General features: G+C 38.3%; 1 protein-coding gene across 7 annotated transcripts in view; it reads right to left on the minus strand.

Annotated features, from left to right (window-relative positions):
* Positions 1 to 756: 756 nt before the first annotated feature.
* The window catches only part of SERTAD2 (SERTA domain containing 2), a 154,968-nt gene continuing 133,844 nt past the window's right edge, over positions 757 to 21,880 (minus strand). For 5 of the 7 annotated variants that reach the window (XM_034432446.2, XM_034432444.2, XM_034432443.3 and 2 more), the window contains one exon: positions 757 to 8,045. In XM_034432446.2, coding sequence (XP_034288337.1) covers positions 7,082 to 8,041 — 960 coding nt within the window. In that variant the 5' untranslated portion in view covers positions 8,042 to 8,045 and the 3' untranslated portion in view covers positions 757 to 7,081. Of the gene's footprint in view, positions 8,046 to 8,469; positions 8,856 to 8,903; positions 8,971 to 21,880 lie in introns of those variants that run through there. The other 2 variants (XM_034432445.3, XM_060689349.2) reach the window with 2 other exon arrangements.

The following is a 21,880-nucleotide window of genomic DNA, read 5'->3' on the forward strand; positions in this document are numbered from 1 at the left end:
GAGCAAGCAGCTTTAAAAAAACAGATATAACTATTGCCTTGCTAAACATCATTTTTAATTTGTCCTGATTAAATGATTAATATGATTAAATGGTCTCAGGAACAGAAATGATATCCCCTAAGTATCCACCAAGAAATAAATGCAGCTGGGACTGTATAGTGGTGTGTTTGCCCCATCTGCACATGATCCCTTACCCTGGAGGGATGATCTAGATCAGAGATGGGGAACTATGGCCCTTTTATGACTTGTGAACTTCGACTCCCAGAATTCCTGAGCTCAAAAATTCTGGGAGCTGAAGTCCACAAGTGATAAAGGAGCCATAGTTCCCCCCCTCTGATCTAGATCATCCCTCCAGGAATGACAGAGTGACAGGAATCTTGAATAAAAGCCTCTCACTGATCTTCTGTTGAATTGGCTGTAGAGGATGTTACATCTCATGTGGTAAGGAACAGCAGGTTAATATAGAAAACAATACCTGAAAAACAATATTGCACATTTGCTAATGGATCTTTGGCATATCACAGGAATTATAGGATGAACAGATGGAACCCAACTTTTACCTTAACTGTGTTCAGAAACCATCAACTGTTGAATATTATCTTTGAATGCCAACGCATTTTCAATTTTCTCAGATTGAAACCCCCCCCCCCAAAATCCAGAAATCTTGCCCTTCACTTTCACTCACACTTCTCTATTTTGGGCAATTTGGAATTGAGGACTCCTATTATAAATAAAACTGAAGCAAGACAACTGGGCTTCTTTTTAAACTGTTTATTGTATAATATAAAACTACAAAAGTAAGACTGCTCATTTCCATGTAATTTGCCCATTTTTATTATTATTACAGCCCATACCTACAAGTGAATACAGTAATCTGGTTTCAGATGTATATGTCTGTAATATTGCATAGAAAAGGCACAGCTCTAAGGTCTGTCGTGGGATAGGAATGGGGGCAGAGGGAGAAAATATCAGCGTTTTGGAAAAAAACAACCCTTGTTTTAAAACAACCATGCACCAAATATATCCTCCTTTTTACATCTTCCTCATCCCCCTCCCCTGAAATCTCTGCTTTAAGAGAGTCTTGTGTGTGTTATTACAATGTTAAGCATCTGCAAGGTTTTAACTTAGGAAAAAAAATAAACAAAGCCCAAAATTAGCATTAGAATTATTTTTAACATTGAAAAAAAAAGACTATAAAATGAGTGGAAATTCCACCCCCCCCCCAAAAAAAATAATTCAGACATGTTATAAGCATATTAATAAAAGCAAGGTCTTGGATTTTCTTTTTCTAACAATCACAATTACATTCTAGATCCAATGAGCCATTTTAGGAGGGTGCATGTCCATTTGCTCACGGTTGTTATCAAACTGTAAACTTTAGATTCACGAATCAGGTTCTACAAGACAATCAGGAAAAAAAAAATCACATGGTACAATTTATTCTCATCCTGGCCTCTCTGAAAAAGCAGCCTTAATTCTGTCTCTCACTGTAAAGCAGAGCAACTAGCAGGAAGAGTAATGTTGGTGGCAACAGTTTCCATGTGGGAAGTCTCTCTCCTGAAAGTAACTGAGAGGAAGAGGGACTTCAGGGCACTTTTATTGGCATGGTCTACAAAGTGCCCACAATTCTGTCCGAGAATTGTGGGCTTAGACTCTGCTCTCTGGAGCCAAGCCCAGGCTGGACCTTCCTTGCTTCCCAGCACAGTTGATGTTCTGAAGAAGGGTGGGAGATGTGAATCTGGGGCCTTGAGTCACAGTTCATCCAGCCTATCAAATATTCTTCACTCCACCCAAAAGACTAAAATGAGTCCCCCTCACAGAATGCTTCAAACTGCAGCATTTTGCCCAGGGTCTTAAGGTCTGTTTGCGCTTGTCTAGAAACACTTCCCTAGGAAGGGTGGCGGTTATAAGATCAGATTTGCCTCTCTGCTGACGAAACTGTCTTAAAAAGTGGAAACAAGTATCTCTCTTTGAAACCAATAGAAAAGCCTTCCATAAAACTTGTTAGCTTTCAGCATGGCTTACTACACCTACTATGAGGTACCTCCTTATTAATCCTTGGAAATTTGATATAAACATTTGCACTGACAAATCTACATTTTGGCCACCTATCTGCGCATCCAAAGTTGCAAAACCCAACAGAAATGTGAATGCAAATGCTTTTAGTTGATTTTCGATCAGATGAACATATTCTTCCACAGATTTTGTCCCATATTAACTTCTACCATGTTTCTCCTAGAGGCTTCCTTGTTCAATTTCATATAAGTGTAGGACAGTTAATCTGAAAGCTATATAATAGCTAGCAGATAAAGGAGTTATTGCAAATTGTGTCCTACAGCTAGCTCTACTCAGACCTAAAAATCAGCTTTGTCATGGAATTCCACTCTTTCCTTCTCCCACTACTGTTTTCTGCATTGCTTTTGTTTTCTCCTGAGAAGTCTGATCAGGACATGCTACTGGATACAGGTGTATTCAATATACAACAGTGCACTGTACATTCACCATATTTGATCTACAACAGGTCACTTTCAACAGTGCTCTTTAAAAAAACTACTTATGCATAATCATTTGAAGCAATATAGGGACAAGTTATAAATATGCATTTTTGAAACAGGTTGTGTTATGCCACTTTACACTCTCTGCAGAAGAAAAGGCACACTTATGTGTAAAGTAAAGGCTAATCTTACCTTAGGTTGGTTAATGGATTTTGGCACCCTCCCTCCCCCCCCTTTAAAATTTCCCAGTTTTAAGCACTAGCAGCTCAAACTGAAACTCTGCAGGGGTGAGGGTGGGGGGACAGATTGCTGTGATGTGAAGCTCAGGTTGCCAAAGCAATTGAACTCTTCGGGTCGGGAAGCTGCTTTCACCTTACATCATCTTCCATTGCAAGAAGCCAGCTTGCTCTGCCCAGTCTTTCTAGCTAGGATGAATCTTGTGGTGCATGCTGCTTCTGTGCAACTTTGAAGGAAGAAAAATCTTAAAACACTCTTCCTTTATTCATCAGCAAACATATACTTCAGGTTAACATGCATCCTTATCCAGTTCCAGCTACCAGAGTGAGAATATATCACTTTAGGCCTTTTAAGATTGAAATTCTGTACATGCTTATTCAGGAGTAAGTTTAATTAAACTCAGTAAGACTTACTCCTGAGTAGACATTATGCAACAAAGTCTCACTGAAACCAAAGCTGTATTTGACTGTTTGAACTAGGATCTGGCCCATTTGAAATACCCAGCGATACCAAAAGATTGATTTGTATAACTGAGTTTATAATTTTTTTTTTTTTTGCATGTCCTACAGAATCAAAGTGACTCTCAGTAGAGAAAAGCAGGAGAGGCGGGAGAGAGATCTGATGAATGACATGTATTCTGAACAGAACCCAGATAATAATCTCCAAATCTAACTTTCAGTTCCCTCTTGTATGGATTTCACATTCCTACAAGAGAATACATTCCTACCATACATTCTGTACATGTTACAATCCAGATGTTGTTAGCTTCACAATAAAATAAATATATTTACAAAAGAAAAATAAAATGGAATAAATAACTTATGAAAAACAAAATGGAAAAAAAAATCACTTCAAATTCAAACAGCTCTTTTTAATTCTGTTCTCTTCTTGTCACTTCATTGCACTTTTTGTGTCATTAAAAATGTCCCCAGCATTCAAGATGGAATTTGGAGAGTGGGGAAAAGAAGAACTTGTAGTCTGGTAAATTCAGATCCTTTAAAGGAGGAGGTTATATTACAGAGACAGAAGTATTTAAACTGGTATTTCTGTGAGGCCACTCATCATATTGGGTGTCTAATTCTATGGGGTAGATGCACTATCTGCCACAATCATACTCATTTGCATCACAGAATGTTGCAATCAGGACTAGTTTCTGCTCAACATTTCAAATGGCTTTGCTTTGTACAGCAAGGTTAGCATTTGGAAAACAAACCTACTGTTCCTCTCTAAAATGGTGTTAATTTGAACTTCTGCCCAACATGTGGTATTTGTTTACATACTCCATTACCTCGTCCAAAAAGGAAAGTATTGTTTCTGGATTACGTGTAAAATCAGATTTTGACAAGGTAAATCTTGTTTGTTTACTTTTTTCCTTGACGTTTTAATTTTAATCTAAACCTAGACTGTTCCAGCAAAGGCTTGGGATTGTGCCATCCTGATTAAAACTAAATTGAGTGTTTTCTAGCATTGCACATATCTGCACCCAAGATTATCCTACTTGGCTAGTAACACATCAAGTAAGCATCTTTTTTCTACCATATCTGGTTACCCTATCTAGTTCTGCACAGATCTGGACAACCAAATGGTGGAAGCAAAGATATTTTTTTTTGTATGCGTTTGCTACAATTTAGTGGTATTTTGGATTTCTGCAGCCCAGATTTGAAAGATCTAATCTTCTCAAATCCACAAATTCCTAATGAAACTGTAATTCGGTGTTATTTTATACAATACCAGCCATATTCCTAGTGATTACCAGACTAACAAAAGAGAAGAGGCATTCTTGTTCAGGGCATTTTGTAATCTAAACTGGTTGTTATAACTTCTAATTAAAATTTTTGAATATGCCAGCTCTTTTTTTCCTCCCCACAACAGGAAGAATTGGGGAAAATATGCTTGCTTATAAAGATGAGCAACTTCAAATTATAACTATACTGTTATTTGAATGAAATAAACTTTTCAAGAAAGATAGCAAAATATGATTAACGTATTAGAATTTAGTTGATAATTTGGCATGGCATATTTGTGTATGCATGCAGCACTCTAATTACCTAGATAGTTTGGACACAAATAAAAAACTCTGTGTGCATTGTATATAATAAATTACATGCATTTTAAATAAATATATATGGCCTGTTCTAAAGTGCCAGTTTATAAAGCTGCCATCTTAAAAGGCAGAAAAGACTCAATTTTTAAAAATCCATGACAAGAAGTAAGCAGAACCAACTGAATATTGCCAAATTACATAAACATAATTTAAATTTTCTTAAATAAATATAAACGTTATTCCTAAAGAAGCCATATGCATATCAACAGTATAGTTTGTAACCTGCACTCAGTACCATTTAAAATTAATATGCCATAGCAATCTCGGCAACAGGCATGAAACATTGCAAGTTTTCTTTAACACAAATGTACATCACAAGGAAGAGAGAGAGAAAAATTGCAACAGGTGCAGAAATGAGACGACTTAAGTGGGGAGGAAACATGCATAGATTGCAGTTTCAATACATTGTCAAACAGGCCATATAAAGTATAAAGCAAGGAACAGAGTGGAATCAAGAAACCAACCCCCCCCCCAAAATACCAAGTGTTCAAAGCACAACTAGCTCCAGTTTTAAGAGCAATGGATACTTGAGTGAGTCCATCCAGTGCTGATAAGAGATGATTTCACTGCAGTAATACTGAAGTTAGATTTTTTTTCAGCACTTGCCAACAGAGTGAATAAGAATATTAATGTTCCAAGCAAAGGGCAAGAATCATCATAAGAATGATTAGAAGAAATAAGGTACATTAGAATTATACTGTCACAGAGACAAAAGGGCCTTTTTCTGCTCCTGATCCTAAACTCAGTTTCTTGGAAGGAATCTCTACTGATTTCAATGCAACTTACTTTCAGGCTTTAAACAAAATAAAAACCCAAAACAATTAAACAAAACAATCTGCTACAGCCACAGCATGCTTCGCCTTAAAACGGGTAAGTGCCTCAATTGTGATGCTCTAAAACTAGATGCCATTACTATGGTAATATCTCAAGACAGAGTGAAATATACCAAAGCTCACTCATTTCTACTGTTTGAATCTGAACGGGGCACTCTATCAACTGTGCACTCTGTCAACTGCACTTACCAAAAAGGAAGATATTTTCAGGAACACAACTTTCTCACCAGGAAAACTGTAAAATATGAGAAGGCTGAGCTCAACAGACTTAAGGACACTCTACTCTGTCAGACGAAGGATGGAATCTGTTTTGCAAATTTTAGAAAAGCTTGGTTGGAGGAAATATATTTTTATTTCTTGATCCTTTTGGAGTGAGGGAAGGATGAACAAGGGAGTTTCATCAGAATAAAGTTTCACAGCTATTTCTTGCCAACTGTTTGACATCAGTGTTGGAATATACATGGCTCTAAGGTTTTTGTTAATCACAGTAGTAGGCAGCAGGGAGTAAATATCTGTGAAACTTTTAAGGGAAGAGCCCTTGGTCTTTTCCTTCAAGCATGGTGTCTGGATTCAGGGAGGCCAGCTGCAGACTGATTTGATCCAAACTTCTCTTTGCACCATTATATGCATATAAAACACTACAAGTCTGTATAAAACTACAAGCAGTTCTTGTACATCAGAAGGTATATGCAGGAATGGGGTGAGCAAATCCTACCAAAATAACTATTTCCTTTTTTGTGTGTATGTGAGTACAAACAGCATTTTTGTTTTGTTTCTTTTTCTTTTTCTAAGAAAAAAACCCAATATCATAAATTGCAGAATCTATACAAAAATATAAAATAAATTTGGGTAGCAGTTTCTAAAGAGCCATGTAAATGCAACATTTAAAGAGGAATCATTAATACCTCTAAAAAGGCTGGATTGCTAAGTCAACCTAGACAGTGCTAAAATGCCAAAAAGGTACTGCAATTATCTAAATAATATTTTAACCTCTTGCAATAAAACTTATAGAAAAAATAGACAAATATGCACATGCAATTTACAGCTTTTTCCCAACATAATCCTTGTGCTTAGCTTTTACATTTTTTTTTGTCAAACATATTTATGTTTTACAATATGCATTTTCTTCCTATATTAGGATTTCAGGTCTCCCTTGAGGAACCACTTTCAGAAATACATTAAAAGTGGTCATACATGAATGAAGGCACTCCAACTCTGCTTGAAGCAAAAACAAGTATGATCCTTAAAAAAAAAAAAAGACAAGCAAAGACGCATGCACAGTGGTGTGTGTATTTGCGTGCGTGCATATATGTGTGTGTCTATGTGTTTCTTGGTAGGTTTGGAAGGAGAGGGGGCCTTGTGAAAATACTACCAAGGGTTTATACTGGTGCGTTTAAAAAGTTGCTATCGATCTATGACCCAACAAGCACCTCCATAATGTGATCCAGTTCTGTAAGGTCCATTTTGAAAGGCTGATTGGGGGTTACTGGCTGGGTACTGTAGGGTGCCAGAGTTTTGAGGAGGTCATCTGCGGAGACAGGAGCCATTTTTGAGGCAGCCCCTGTAGAGGATGTGCAAGGGTCAAAATCATACATAGACGTATCAATGTCTGCAAAGAGAATATCATCCAGGGTCAAGTCTGTAAGAAAACCTGTAGAAGTTGTGATCTCAAAATTGCCAGGTAATGAGTCCATGAGTTTAGGCTCACTCATTCTGTTCTCCTGTATACCCTCAGGCTTTTGAATGCTGGATTCACTGGAATTCTCCTTAGAGTTATCTGGTGCAGTTGTATCTGCTGCTGCTGTAGTTACTACTGCCTCAGCGGAGGTAGGTGTTGGACAGAGCTCCTCAATTTCATCCAAGGCTGAGGAGAAGCTGTCCTTTACTGGTTGGATCGTTGGAGGTGGTAATTTTGGAGGACCATCTAGTGAGATAGTCTGGGAAGTGCAAAAAGTGTCATCCTCAAGCAGAGAGGCAGGGGTGAGGCAAGACTCCAGTGGTGTAGGGCTTGCTAAGTCAGTGGGGTGGACTGGCGGAGAGGCCAGATGGCTAAAGGCAGGCTGAGCTTCTCGAAAGTTGTCTCCAAGAGGATCTGTAGGCTGTGATGGGGTGAGGAACATAGGCCTCAAGCTGCCTTCCTGTTTGAGCTCCTCTTGGATCCGCCTCAACATGTTGTTAATTAAAACGGTCTTTTGCAGGCTCGGCTCTGTTAAGGGCCTGTGGTTATAAAGTTTCATAAGGGAAATGTTGAAGATAGTCTGGCGCTGTAAGGTGTAAGACACCTTAGATGGACCATCGGTAGGAGACACCACTTTGCCTTCCAGCCCATCTTCATGCTCGTCAAACTTCCGTTTTCCTCCTTTCCCCAACATATATCTGAAAATAAAAGAAGAAAAATATTGAGTAGGATAGAACAATCCATCAGTATTGTAGCCACTCTAAGTTCAGTCTATTCCAACCTGAAGCCCTTGAGAGGTATTTAGATATATTTCACTGTGAGCTGTAGTCCCAACATATTGGAGAGAGCCAGATATAGGAAGCTAGCCACAATCATCTTAAGAAGACACAAAGAAAACAAACCCAAGAATGTATGTATGTATGTATGTATGTATTAGTTCGATTTATATGCCGCCCTTTTCCGGAGACTCAGGGCGGCTTACAATACGTTAAGCAATAGCCTTCATACTTTTTTATATACCTGCTTAGTAGGGCTTTCACCCCCCACCCCCCACTAAGCGGTGTTCTTTTTTATACAAAGTCAGCTTATTGCCCCCACAAACTGGGTCCTCATTTTACCTACCTCAAAAGGATGGAAGGCTGAGTCAACCTTGAGCCTGGTGAGATTTGAACTTGCAGTAATTGCAGGCAACTGGTGTTACTTAACAGTGCTTTAGTCTGCTGCGCCACCAAGGCTCTATTTATCTTGCCTTCAAAAATTGTCATCCAAGTATTTAATCAACCTGTCAATTGCAACCAAATAGTGAACTGGAAACTGAACCAAGACTATAAACTCAGAAAAATTGGTTGATGATAGAGATAGATGCAAAAGCATCACAGTAAGTAATTAACAGAGTTAACAGTAATCCTGCACACTGTTATCTCAGACCAGTAGTAAGACTTTATATTCCAATTCACTAGGAATAGAAAGAGCAGGATATGAATCCAAGAGATTCTTATTCTAACTCATAGCACATTAAAAAAAAAACAAACTGTGGCCAGGCATGGGTAACTCACCACTGCATTTCAGATCCCTTTGCCACCAAGCAATTTAACAAAAGCAGTAGATCTTTTTCCTGAAAGCCTGCCAAGCAGGAAGAAATAGGAATATATGAGAGGTATGTAGAGAAGAAGGTGTAAATAGGATGTCAAAGAAAAACAAAATGTATAAATGCTTTCTTTTTTGGCTTTAGTATAAAGATTCATTATTTTTTTTATTTAGATTACAGTCTATACTTGGCTTTTGAAAGCTATATTGAAGGCTGCACTTCAAAACCACGGATAAGGCCATGGCAAAAAATAGACTTGGTTTCCTATGAAGATTACTTCCTAACCCAGTTAATAATTGTTCTCCTTAAAGTAAATAATATTGAACATTAAAACATCCATTTAGCAACACGTTTTGAAGGTAACAATCAATATTTTCAAGGGCTACTTATAGCTTTAGGGCTCCTTCACTACCATTTGCTTTAGCTTCTCCTTCCTTAGTACTACATCCTCCCTCTCCCCAATAAATTACCTCAAAGGAATAGAAAAGACACACCCACCCATCCATCCAGGAAGTCCCTAAATATAATAGCAGTAGCAATAGACTTATATACTACTTCACAGTGCTTTACAGCCCTCTCTAAGTGGTTTACAGAGTCAGCATATTGTCCCCAACAATCTGGGTCCTCATTTTACCACCCTTGGAAGGCTGGAAGGCCGGGTTAGCCTTGAGCTGTGAGGATCGAACTCCTGGCAGTGAGCTGAATTAGCCTGCAATACTGCATTTTAATCACTGTGCCACTACGGCTCTAATACAATGGCGCTCCAAATATTGTATCAGTTAGTGATGTGATGTATTAATAAATAATTGCTAATTATAAACCACACTCCTGTGACCCTCACAAGAGCAGAAATGCTCAAGAAGTCAAATCTTCAAATGCAAATGAAATGTGAGAGTCCATTTGAATTGGTGGTTTTCTTGAATGTCACACGAGAGCAAGAGCAGGAAATGCCTTTCACATTATGGCCACATGTCAGAGCTAGCTACAGTGTGAATGTAAAATAGCCCTGAAGGTTCCAGGCCAGGCCTGGCCCGTTCCGTATTCCTCCCATCAGTCTTTAACAAATTGCTCATATAAAATGAAGGAATTTTCCAGCTCTGAGAGTTACAGAGAGAATGCTGGACTGAACCTGGTTTCTATTAGGACAGCTGGAGTTTTTCTGTGATGATTATGGAATGGGGTTTCTTTTTCTAGCCTGGTTCTGCTAAAACTGCGTATCACTATCCCATGATATTGAAGGAGTCCCTATGCCCCTCCCTGGCCCATGACTTAGGAAATGAAATACTGGGGAAACTGGCAAGGATGCCCTCTGAAACAACAGGACCTCAAAAACAATCCATGTGAACACCTATCACTGAATTAATTCTAAGTATCAGTGAACATGCAGGTTATAACACTAGGAGTTACTTGGGGATTTTAGGTTCTTCATGTTCTTTTGTAGGTAGCCCACAAAAGGAGGACTAGGTTGCAGCCTCTTAAAAGTATATAGGGACAAGAAGCAGGTTCCTCTATCTCAGTGGTTCTCAACCTGTGGGTCGCGACCCCTTTGGGGATCGAATGACCCTTTCACAGGGGTCGCCTAAGACCATCAGAAAACACATGCTTTCGATGGTTTTAGAATAATTTTATGATTGGGAGTCACCACAACATGAGGAATTGTATTAAAGGGTCGCGGCATTAGGAAGGTTGAGAACCACTGCTCTATCTGCTTTGTACCACAACACGCATAACCAGCAGGTGTTTAATGGTAGGTTTATAACAGATACACAATGCCTAACAACTTTAAAAGCTCCTTGGTGCTCTCTGAGTTTGGTTGTTTTTCATCACCCAGCTAGGTAACATTTTCAGTGCTAGAACTGGGGCTAACACCGCAGAACCAGTGAAAGAATCCATAGCAGTGGTATCATGCAACTACCTAACCTAATCAAATAAGTAAGATCTGAACACCCAGAATGATGGACCTTCCCATCCTCTGCTTCACTTATCTAATTTCAGTTTGATATGCAGATATATCAACACCTATGAGATCACCACTCTTAGGATACATAACAGAGATATGCAGCAGTCTTTAAAACTATAATACTCCCATGCATACAACCTTATGTTTGGATCCAGTATGAATATGACACTTTCGTCATAATAAAAAAGGAACTAGAAAAGATACGTGAACAATCAACATATTCAAAGGAATAAAATTCACATGGGCAGAAGAAAACATCAACACCACACTATCCTTCCTGGATATCCTCCCCAGCAAAGGAAATGGTGGCAAATTAGAAACACAAGTCTATCATAAAACCGCCCACACTAACCAAGCGATCCACCTCAAAAATGCTATCAGTGACAATGTTACCTAGCCAGATAATGAACACCTGCATGAAAACAATCAAGCTCAGAAAGCATCAAGGACTCCATAGTTCAACCCTGTGCTACAGACATTCTTTTTCATTGGAACTTAAAAGGCATATAACATGCATGATTTTGAATTACTTGCCTACCCGCCTAGCTGAACCCTGAGTTGCTTTCCCATCTCAAATATAGCTGCCTACTTCATATGTGGTGGAATGTTTCTTAAGCTCCAACTATCACAGCTAGATCCCTTGGGCTGTGAAGTTTTTTTAAAAAAACTATCTCAACTGAATAAGGTACCTCAACCTTGGAACTGCAGCTGTAAAAGTTCTCTCTGGAATTATTCCAAAGCAGAAAATACAAGCACGCACGAAGCATTCCTTCAACTGCACACACCCGCACGTAGAATAGAAATGAAAATAATTATGAAAATGCTAACCTGATAGCATATAAGAAATACAAAACGTATATTGCAAGTAGAGGGGAAAATAACAAGGATGTTAACTATAATATTTTTAGCACTGACTTATTAACTTTCTTGAGAACTACCTATAGCTTCTTTTTGATTAAAAACTCTTCACAAAGCAATTTATAAATTAAGCGTGCAAAAAGCTGAGTCAATGCAATTGAAACAACAAATGAAAAATAACATCCATTCCAAATATCTGGGGCCAACACAGACAGAGGCTCTAGGTGTCGAACAGATTTTCCAGCTCTTATGGAATGTGGAAAAAAAAAAGTTCTCAAGATTCTAACTCTATCTTTTAAGCGAATTTATACAACATAATATTCCTACAATCTTCTTAATATTTCTAGAAATCAAAAATAGTGTCAGTTATAGATTTGGACTGCCTTGCTCATGCTCCATTCGCTCAGTAGAGTAAATAACAAGCTTCACAGGGTAGAGAACCAAGAATCTACTTTATAAGCCTAAGGTATTTTAGACTGGGACAGCATTAAGACGTGACAGTACTAACTTTTATATATTAGAAACATTAAAAAAAAAGAAGGTAAAGGGGTCCCCACAGTTTTTGCCCTGCTAGTCATGACCGACTTTAAAGGGCAGTGCTCATCTCCATTTTTTAAGCCAAAGAGTCAGCAATCATGTGGCCAGCAGGACATCATGTTGCAGCACAGACCATATGGCAAAACATGGAACGCTGTTACCTTCCTGTATGTTTTTATTAGAAATAATATTCCAATTTTATTCTGGGGCTGGATGTGCTCTAAGTAGTTCAGGGTGGAATCATTGAATTTCTGACATTCTATTCTACACAGAACTTGGCTCATTGAAAAGAATAAAAAGAGGAACTTTGCTTCTTTTTTAATTAAATGGGGGAAAAGGGCTGTGTGTATTATTTTACGGAGCCTTGGATATGGGGTGGAGGTGAGCAGTTATTTCAGTGACTGGAAAGACCGAAGTGGTGAGAATGAACATTGAATGGCTTGCAATGGGTAGATTAGATTAGATTAGATTAGATTAGGCTGAAAAATGATGGACTAAAGGGCCTATCTTCAAACTTGAGATGGATGCTATCACATTGATCATGTTTTCAGACTGAGATAGTGAGAATATTTAGGCTGACGTTGGAAGGATTTCCTGACAGGATAGTCAGTCGTTATGGCTGAGCATACTTTACCTTAGTTCAATCAATTCACAAGGTTGTTGTTACTGCAATGAACAACTGGGGAAGGAGGTGTCCTTGATCTCTCAGAAGAAAATTGGGAAAAACCTAAGAAGCAACTGCAATATTTGATGGACTTGAAAAATATCATAGTTCTCCTGCAGAATGTTGTGTGAGGGTATAATAAATAAGGAACCAGTATGCACAGAAAATCTTTTTGAGTTCCATAATTCCCTGCTACTTATCCAGAACTTAATAAAATTCTTATTTAGGTCACAGAATGAACCACAATTTCAATAATAATAATAAATACTTGTTATGCCCCAAATGATGCTTTCCTTCTCTTTCCCAAAGTATTCAGCTACTGCTTCCTTTGTTTGTTTCCTGAATGTTCAACATCATGACCATGCTTTAAAGCTGGAGCTGTTTTGCCACTAGCTTTTTGCAAAGTTTGAATTCATTTCTGGAGAAAAAATAAAAATGCATGAAGTTGTCTTCACTCATGCATTAGAAATGCTATTTATAAAGAGTGAATAGATGCTGGATCCACAATCAAAATCCACTTGAGCCAGAGAAGAAATGTTGTAAAATAAGGCACTTTCTTGTTTTTGAAAGAGGACAAGGGTTTTCTTATAATTTACTCTCTGTCTCTTCAAAGGGTCATAGTTAGTCAGGATGCCATAAAAATAGCAGTAAGATTATAAAAAACGGGCTCAGCCAACTAGCAAAAACAATTGATATGGAATTTGGTGAACTGACAGACTGTCAGACTAAAAATGTTTTTCATCAACTAGTAAAACACGGAGGAGGAACAACTCAACCTCATGGGACAATTAATTACGTAATGCAGTCATGACCACTGAGATGGTCCTTTCTTTTATCCCTGTGGAAAATCTGGTTCTGGGGGGCATTTATGGGCTTAATTGTTGTTTATCTGTAAGGATTTTCTCCTGCCCTCCCCTGAGGCTTCTCAGTAAGGCACAGCCACATCTGACAATTATGGTGCAGAATTTGGACCACATATCAACCATCTGAGGAGATGATACAAGAGGAGAAGGCATCTATTTTTCTAATTTAAATGCACAAAAAAGGTCTGACTCCAATGTCTGTTCTCCTAATACCCAAGGATAGTTTTTGGGGAAAGAAGTCAATAGCAAGATAGAGAAGACATCTATGGGGGTAAGGGGAGGAAACAGAGCCTGAAAAATAGCCTGTACGGGAGGAAAGGGCTTGTTACTCTATGGGCATCAGAAGACCATGAGAACCAGTATAGAATAGTGCTCAGTGACTAATAGGTAAGAGTCCTGATGAGGCAACTCAAGGAAACTTTCAGTGAGACAGTCATAAAAAGGAGGCACAATTTATTTGGGGAGAGGGGAAGCCATGTTGTGTGTTGCATCTAAACTTTGGCTAAAGTATGTATAGGTCAGAAAGTAAAAATGCAGCTGTGGTGCAAGATTCTATACAGAATTGGGAGAGAAAGCTGAATAGATCTTTCTGGCACATTACATACAACCATCACATGAGGTTCCTATGTATGCATCTTTTTGCCTTTTATGTCAGTATCCAAACAAGAGTACACAAAGATCACATGGCTTTACTTACTTCATTAAATACCAGTAATTCCAAAATTGAATTAATGAATCTTAATCCCTGAATATGCCAACCTATTCCTATATATGCTAATGTACTACCTGAGGAGGGAAGTGGGTTTATTCTCCATTTTGCAATTGTTCTTGTTGGTTTGTTTAATCTTTCCTGAGGCAGAAACATGGAGAGAAAAAATACTCAGATATAAAGGCAGATGTTTTAAATAAAGGAATAACATCTTTGGAAGATACATATGTAGATACGAACACTGTATCAAAAATACTATAAAGTTTTCTCTTGTAACACCTTGAACTAAAGATATACATACATATTTATAATGGCATACGTGCCACTTCATGGAGTTGACTGGCTTATATACAGTTCCTTGGTCAGGAAAGTCAAGAGAGGAATTAAAAGTTCAGATACAGCAACTACATCATAATTAAAAACTTAATGTATGAAAAATCATTACTGTGGCCTTTTAGTCTTAGAAGAGCATATATATCCTTAAGTATTTTCTAATTAGGAGAAACAAAGGGCACTCTGGCACCCAAACAACCAACAAATTTATTATGCCATACATTATTATGCCATACAGCAGTGGGCTCATGTCCACTGCTTTAGATGCAATTAGTAGACTGCTTTTCAAATTCTACTACAATTAATTCACAAAACAGCAAAAACTATAAATCTTCAGACAAATTGTCTACAGGAAGGAAAAGGTTGCTGTGGACTATATTAAGAATAAGAAAGAACATATTTATCACATGCATAATTAAAATGAGGTTTGCATCTTTCCCATTTAGCAAAAAAGAAGGAATTTGGAGGATTAATGCAAAAACAATCTGAAAACTGCTTTTGGCCAATGATGTCATGGAATGTGCCTTTAAAAAAAAACAACCCCTCACTTCTTTCCTGCCTTTATGGTGAATCAAAATGTGGCAGATTTAACAGTGGCCTCTAATGTATGATTTATTCCTTCCTTCCTTGTTCTAACAGCAAGAGATGCTCCCTTCCCCCAATGGCACACTTCTTCCTTTGGCTTCAAATGGGTGTACACAAAGCACACAGATGCTATGAAACGATCCTGATCCTTGTTATTTTGTATTGGGGTGAAAACTGGGTATGCTGGGAGAAAATTTTTAAAACATTCTGATGTGAATTTAAATGCTTGACGATGACAACAACTTGCATTTCTTGACAATGGTACAGAACGAACATTACACCACCACATAATATTGGGAGTGACCCTGAATATACATTTTGGTGGAAGTTTAAGGGAGTGACTTCTCACTCGCACAATCTCTCACAAAAAAAGTCACCTTTGAAATGGTGGGGACCACCAGCTTTTCTTACAGAATCTCCTTATACAACAGCCGCAAAATGAAGCATTTTCAAGAGCTGCAGCATTGATCAGTTGGATAGACTGGAGGCAGTTTCTGGGAGTTCACCTTAGCTATTGCTCTGATTTTTCACATTTAATAGATTATGCAGAGATTGTTTCATCATTAGAGAAACAAATGCTTTACAAAGCTAAACAATTTCTACTTAGCCATTGAAGTACATACACTAATGCAGGGGTGTCAAACTCAAGGCCCGGGGGCTGGATTTGGCCCATGGAGTGCTTAGATCTGGCCAGCAAGACCGCCCTGGAAACCAGACTGGCCTGCAGTGCCTCTGCCAGTGAAAGCAGAGTTCAGGAGGGCCGTGTGTGGCCCTTCCGAGCTCTGTTTTCACAAGCAGAGGGTTACAGGAGGCCATTGCAGCTGAAAATGGAGCTCGGAAGCCTGTTTTTGCTGGCCACCACAAGTGACATTGACTTGGCCATGCCCATGCCCATGCCCACTCCGCCCCCCCCGAGGTCAAACACAACATTGATGCAGCCCTCAATGAAATTGAGTTTGATACCCCTGCTCTAACGCCACATGAACAGACATCCAATGCAGGTAGCTTTATAATGGCAGCTTCGCCCTAATTTTTAATTGAACTGGTTTTTAAATAGGACATAAAAAGTGCAGTACTCAGTAGTTATTATATTCCTCCTCCTCCCTCCCTCCCGCTTTCCCTTCATTTCTTTCTCTTGGAAGTTTTGATGGAAGAGAATCATGCACTTCTAATTTACAAGACTGTTTGCTTTCAACTATCAGTTTTTTATTAAAATAAAAAGATACTCTGCTGAAAATTATTCCTTTATCACAAGTGAGACAAAATAGAATAAAAAAGTGCTATGCTTCCTGACATACAGACAATTACAGTAACTGCAACTTCAAATGTCACTTATAGAATTATATAGAAATAAGATATGGAGGTATCCAGAAAACACACTGAACAGGGAAATCTTAATTAATACTCCTCTGAATTGTCCCCTCTGTAAAAGGCCCTTTTGGGAAATTAGTCAAAGCATGTCTAATTATCTTTTAGCCAAAATATTCCTTTAAATTCCTTTTCAATGGCAGGTATCCAAAGAACTTCTCCAAATCTCAAAACTTTGGGCCTATCTTAAGGGATTTCCCAACTTCTTTTTTCTTTGAACAGCAGAACTTCTGTTTCCTATCCTGTAATCATATCCTGATTTTAAAAGCTGTCACTCCATTTAAGTTTGTTAAAAGTTCTTTCATCTAAGTTTGTGTTATTCCTATTGTCACACAGGGCAATTGTTCCTTCCTCTCTCTGTGGCATGTCTCCAGAGCGACTACTACTGTCAATGTACAGTAGTTTTCTTGGCAAGAAAATGTGTTTGTTTGTTTTTAAAACTTTCCAATGTATATTCCTGGAATTCTGGTAGTCTCTTATTCAAGAACTAGCCAGGTCTGATCCTCATTAGATTCCAAGCCCAGATGAGATTGTCAGGTGCAGCCAGCTGTTGAGATCCCTTCCAAATATTACAGGGTTAATTTGAGATAGGGGGCGGTGAAAGAAGAAAATGAAGAAGGAAACTGAGAAGTACTGCTCCATGAAGCAGAACCATTACAAACTTTAAATGAAATTTGCTAAAAATAAAGAAAAAATGAGCTAATCTTGAGTAAAGTCACAGTACATTTATAATAAAGGAGTGTACTGTAGAAAAAGAAATGCAGCATAATCTCATGATACTCCAAAATTATTTATGGAGGAAAAAGTAAATATTGATAAATACTGAACTGCATGAAAAGCTGATTTGTAACATGTTAGACGGAAACGTTTACACCAAGAAGACTTTTTTAAAAAATGTTTCTTTTGCAGTGAAGCAAAATTCAAAATAGGTGGTCCATTTGTGAACACAATTACACAAGAAATTCCCTATTAATTCAAGATCTTGACAGAGAAGAAACAGGATCGAAAAGCAACAAAAAACCCTTCGCACAATTAAATACATTTTTGTCTTATTCCAGTTGGACCATCAAACATCAGCAAGAAATATTTCACAGAGGAGAAGTGCAAAAGATGCAGTTAATGGCCTGACTTTCCCAGCATGCCAGTCATAGTTTAGCAACTCTGAGGAAGCAACAGACCTGGGTTACTTCCTTACTCTACATTCAGAAATGGCATGTGGGGAGCAATGATTCAATCTGCTGAAGGACCTTACCAGGTACAGCAAAATATTAATTTGTGCTAAGGATTTCCCAAATTTTGCTGTGAAGAAGTTGCAAACAAAATATTTGTAGACTGTCCATGTTGGGGAATTTAAATTAAAATATAAAGTGGTCCATCCTATCTGAGCCACATGGCCCAGAATTCAATTCTGATGTCTCTAGCAAGGAGAAGCTGAATATTTTGCCTGTTTCTTTTTTTAACGCCCCACCTTTATACCTATGAGGCCATATGAACTGCTTTCTGTGATTCATTCATCACATTCCAGCCATCTTTTCCTTGACTGGCTGAGCAGGAATGGGCACAAACATTTTTCAACCCTTCTGACTTCCTGCTTCTTTTTTTATTGTAGCATTTCTGAAGGACTGCTCTTCCTTTCCAACTCAACATTTTTCTCTGGATTTGCCCTCTGAAAAACAAACTATTAGCTGACTGGGTTGCTGTCTCTGCTTTCTGTTTCTATTTCTCAGAAAAGAGAAAACAATTTTACACCAACTCCTTCCTCCAGCCTTTCTGCCTTGTTGCAAGGCTGGTGGGCCAGTTCTTTCTCTTTAGTGAACCAGGGAAAACAAGTTATTACAGTGCCAGGTAGCTTGATTTCTGATCCTAAGCACATTCACAGGACACACAAGCCAGTATGGGTGGCTTTTTTTTTTTTTTATTTGATGAGAGTTTCACTTTTAACATTGGGTCATTTTCAATTAAACAGCCTGGTTTTTCTATCTTGAATGATTTATTTTCTAATGTACTAGTTTTCCTAGCTTGATTTTTATGTGTTCCCCACATTATTTGGAAGTAATTCCAGAAAACGTTACATTGATGAATTTATCCCATTAAAGTTCCATACAGTTAAGGATTCAAAACCACCCTATCAAGTTTGGCAAGAGATTTTGAAAATGCACAATGGTCATTAAAATGTTTAATATATATCAAATGCAGTCAGACTAAATTCTCAGGTATAATTTTTCACTATTTTTTTAAAAAAGACAGAAATCCATTTAGGAAAAAAAAAGAGAAAGAGATGGCTCTCTTTTTGTTTAGTTTATTTACTGTTCATGATTTTATGTACCTCCAACCTGTTTCCTGTTCTCTGACAGGGCTCTTTCCTTTAAAAAGAAAAAGAAATTCAGGATACTGTAGTGTTTCTTTTATAAGGAGCTCCTCCAGCTCTTTAATCACGTGAATTTTTCTGTGGGTTTTTCCCCCCTTTTACATCTTTTTGAGTTCTAATACCGTGTTTCCCCAAAAATAACACCCCCCCCAAAAAATAAGCCCTCCCTGAAAATATTTAAACACATGCGCAGCCGGTCCCCGCCATTTCCTCTGGTTAGGGTTAGGGAGACAGAGCTGGAAATCGGGTAAGACGGCAAGAGGATCCCCATCTTGCTCCATGCGCCCCAAAATAATAAGACCTCCCCAAAAATAAGGCCAAGTGCTTATTTCGGGGAATAACACAGGGTCTTATTTTCGGGGAAACATGGTACCTGTTTCCAGTGATGATTAAAATGAGGCAATATTTCTGTTTACAGTCCTATATTCACTTACCCGGCTTTAGGTCCCATTTAATTTAATAGAATTTATTTCTACATAAAAATATAAAGACTGTAAATGAAGTGTTTTGGGGGAGCGAATACTAGTTTTAACACTTATTTTATTATTTATTGCCTTGTTCGTAGTTGGCTGCAAACTAAAGTCTACTTCAGCTAGTGCCCTTAAGGTGTATTGCAAACTGAATAGGTATGCTTTGAGATTTAATTGCTTTGTTTATAGAAATTTAAAATTGCTATATTTTTTCATTAGAATTAGGACCATCCTGTTTGAAGTAACTATTTGCACTGTCCTTTTTATTCAAGTATCTGAAAATACCAGTCAAGAAATAACAGGATAAGTTGTTGCTTCTAAACTATAGGTTTCATAAAGGCCCACTAAGGTATTTTTCTCTCAATGTGAGAATGTAATGGTATGTGAAGAAAGACCTTGAGAAACATGGCAAAGAGATACTGCCTGGGGAAAGGTCAGATAAGGGAGCGCGTAGCCTGCAGTTGCATAATGGGCAGAGAAAGAGGCTCAGAAGAGACCTTCCCCGACTTCTCAGTTGTAAAGGAACCCGAATAGGAGATCTGTATTTTCAAACTTGCTATAGATTCTGTTAACGTAGAGCCTTGAAATAAAGTAGAATTAGTTCATCCAAATCATATTTTCTATCTGGCATACCTGGGGAATTTAGGTCATCTCTTAAAACTGACTGTGAGGAGATTCAGGCTGATAAAGGCAAGAAAGCGCAGCATCTCTCTCTTTCTCATCTATCATATTTTTATCCTGCCCTTTATAAGTAACTCAAGATGGCAAACACCTTTCCTCCTCCTATTTTCCCCACAACAGCCTTGTGAGGAGGGTTGGGTTGAGAGAGATTAACTGGTCCAAAGTCACTACCTCTTTAGATAGCTTTGAAAGGGGACAGAACAAATTCATGGCTATCAATGATTACTATTCTTGCTGGTTCTGGAATCGCAGGCAGAATGCCTTGAACACCAGCAGCGAAAGAGCAAAAGTGGGGGAGAACACAGGTAGTCCTTGACTTACAACCATTTGCTTAGTGACCGTTTGAAGTTACAATAGCACTGACAAAAGTGACTAATGATCATTTTTCACATTTACAGCCATTGCAGCATCCCCATGGTCACATGACTGGCAAGTGGTTCACATTTATGACAGCAGCACTGATCCGGGGTCACTTGAATCACCTTTTGCAAACTTCTCTGACAAGCAAAATCAGTGGAAAACCAAATTCACTTACCAACCATGTTACTAACTTAACTGCAGTGATTCACTTAACAACTGTGGCAAGAAAGATGGTAAAATAGGGCAAACTTCACTCTTGCGTGCCAACAGAAATTTTTTTGCCTCAATTGTGGTTGTAAGTTGAGGACTACCCACATTGCTTTTCCCTTTATGCCTGTGAGCTTCCTGAAGGCATATGGTTGGTTAGGATTATGCAGAATGGTGAACAAATCCAGCAGAGCTTGTTTTGTGTTCCTATGGCCTTCACATTGAACACAGCTGACTACAATATAGGATGTACAGGTTGTTCTTGATTTATGACAATAATTGAGCTCAAAATTTCTCTTGGTGAGACAGTTGTTAAGTGACTTTTGCCCCATTTTACAACCTTTCTTGCCACAGTTGTTAAGTGAATCACTGCAGTTGATAAGTTAGTAACCTGGTTGTTAAGTGAATCTGGCTTCCCCATTGACTTTGCTTGTCAGAAGGTTGCAAAAGGTGATCAGATGACCCTGGGACACTGCAGCCGTCATAGATATGAGTCAGTTCCCAAGTGTCTGAATTTTGATCATGTGACCATGGGATGCTGCAACAGTTGTAAGTGTGAAAACTTTTCAGTGCCATGTAACTTTGAATGGTCACTAAATAACCTGTTGTAAGTTCAGGACTATCTGTACTTCCTATAATGAACCTAACTTCCAGAACTGGCTGGTACCAGCTGAAAATGTCTGGTCCCTTTATTTGTGTTTGAGAAAAGCAGTTCTAGAATTCAACTAGACTGTCCTGAAAGCTGGGAGATAGAAAACTACTGTCTCAAAGAAAGCAAAGAGTATTATGCCAGTTCCAAGCCCCCACCTAACTAAAGAGGGTTTGGGGGACAGTGAGTTAACTAGATAATATTGAAATAATAGATAAGCTCCAGTAGAAAGATTAATTATATTAAAATAAGAGGCAGCAAATCAATTGAGGAATTAAAAAAAACAGCAGCCGTAAAATAAATAGCAGTATCCCTGCCCAGGAGTGAAAGTTG

This window comes from Pantherophis guttatus, chromosome 1 (genome assembly GCF_059756535.1).
Source record: "Pantherophis guttatus breed Tessera chromosome 1, ASM5975653v1, whole genome shotgun sequence".
Lineage (NCBI taxonomy): Eukaryota > Metazoa > Chordata > Lepidosauria > Squamata > Colubridae > Pantherophis > Pantherophis guttatus.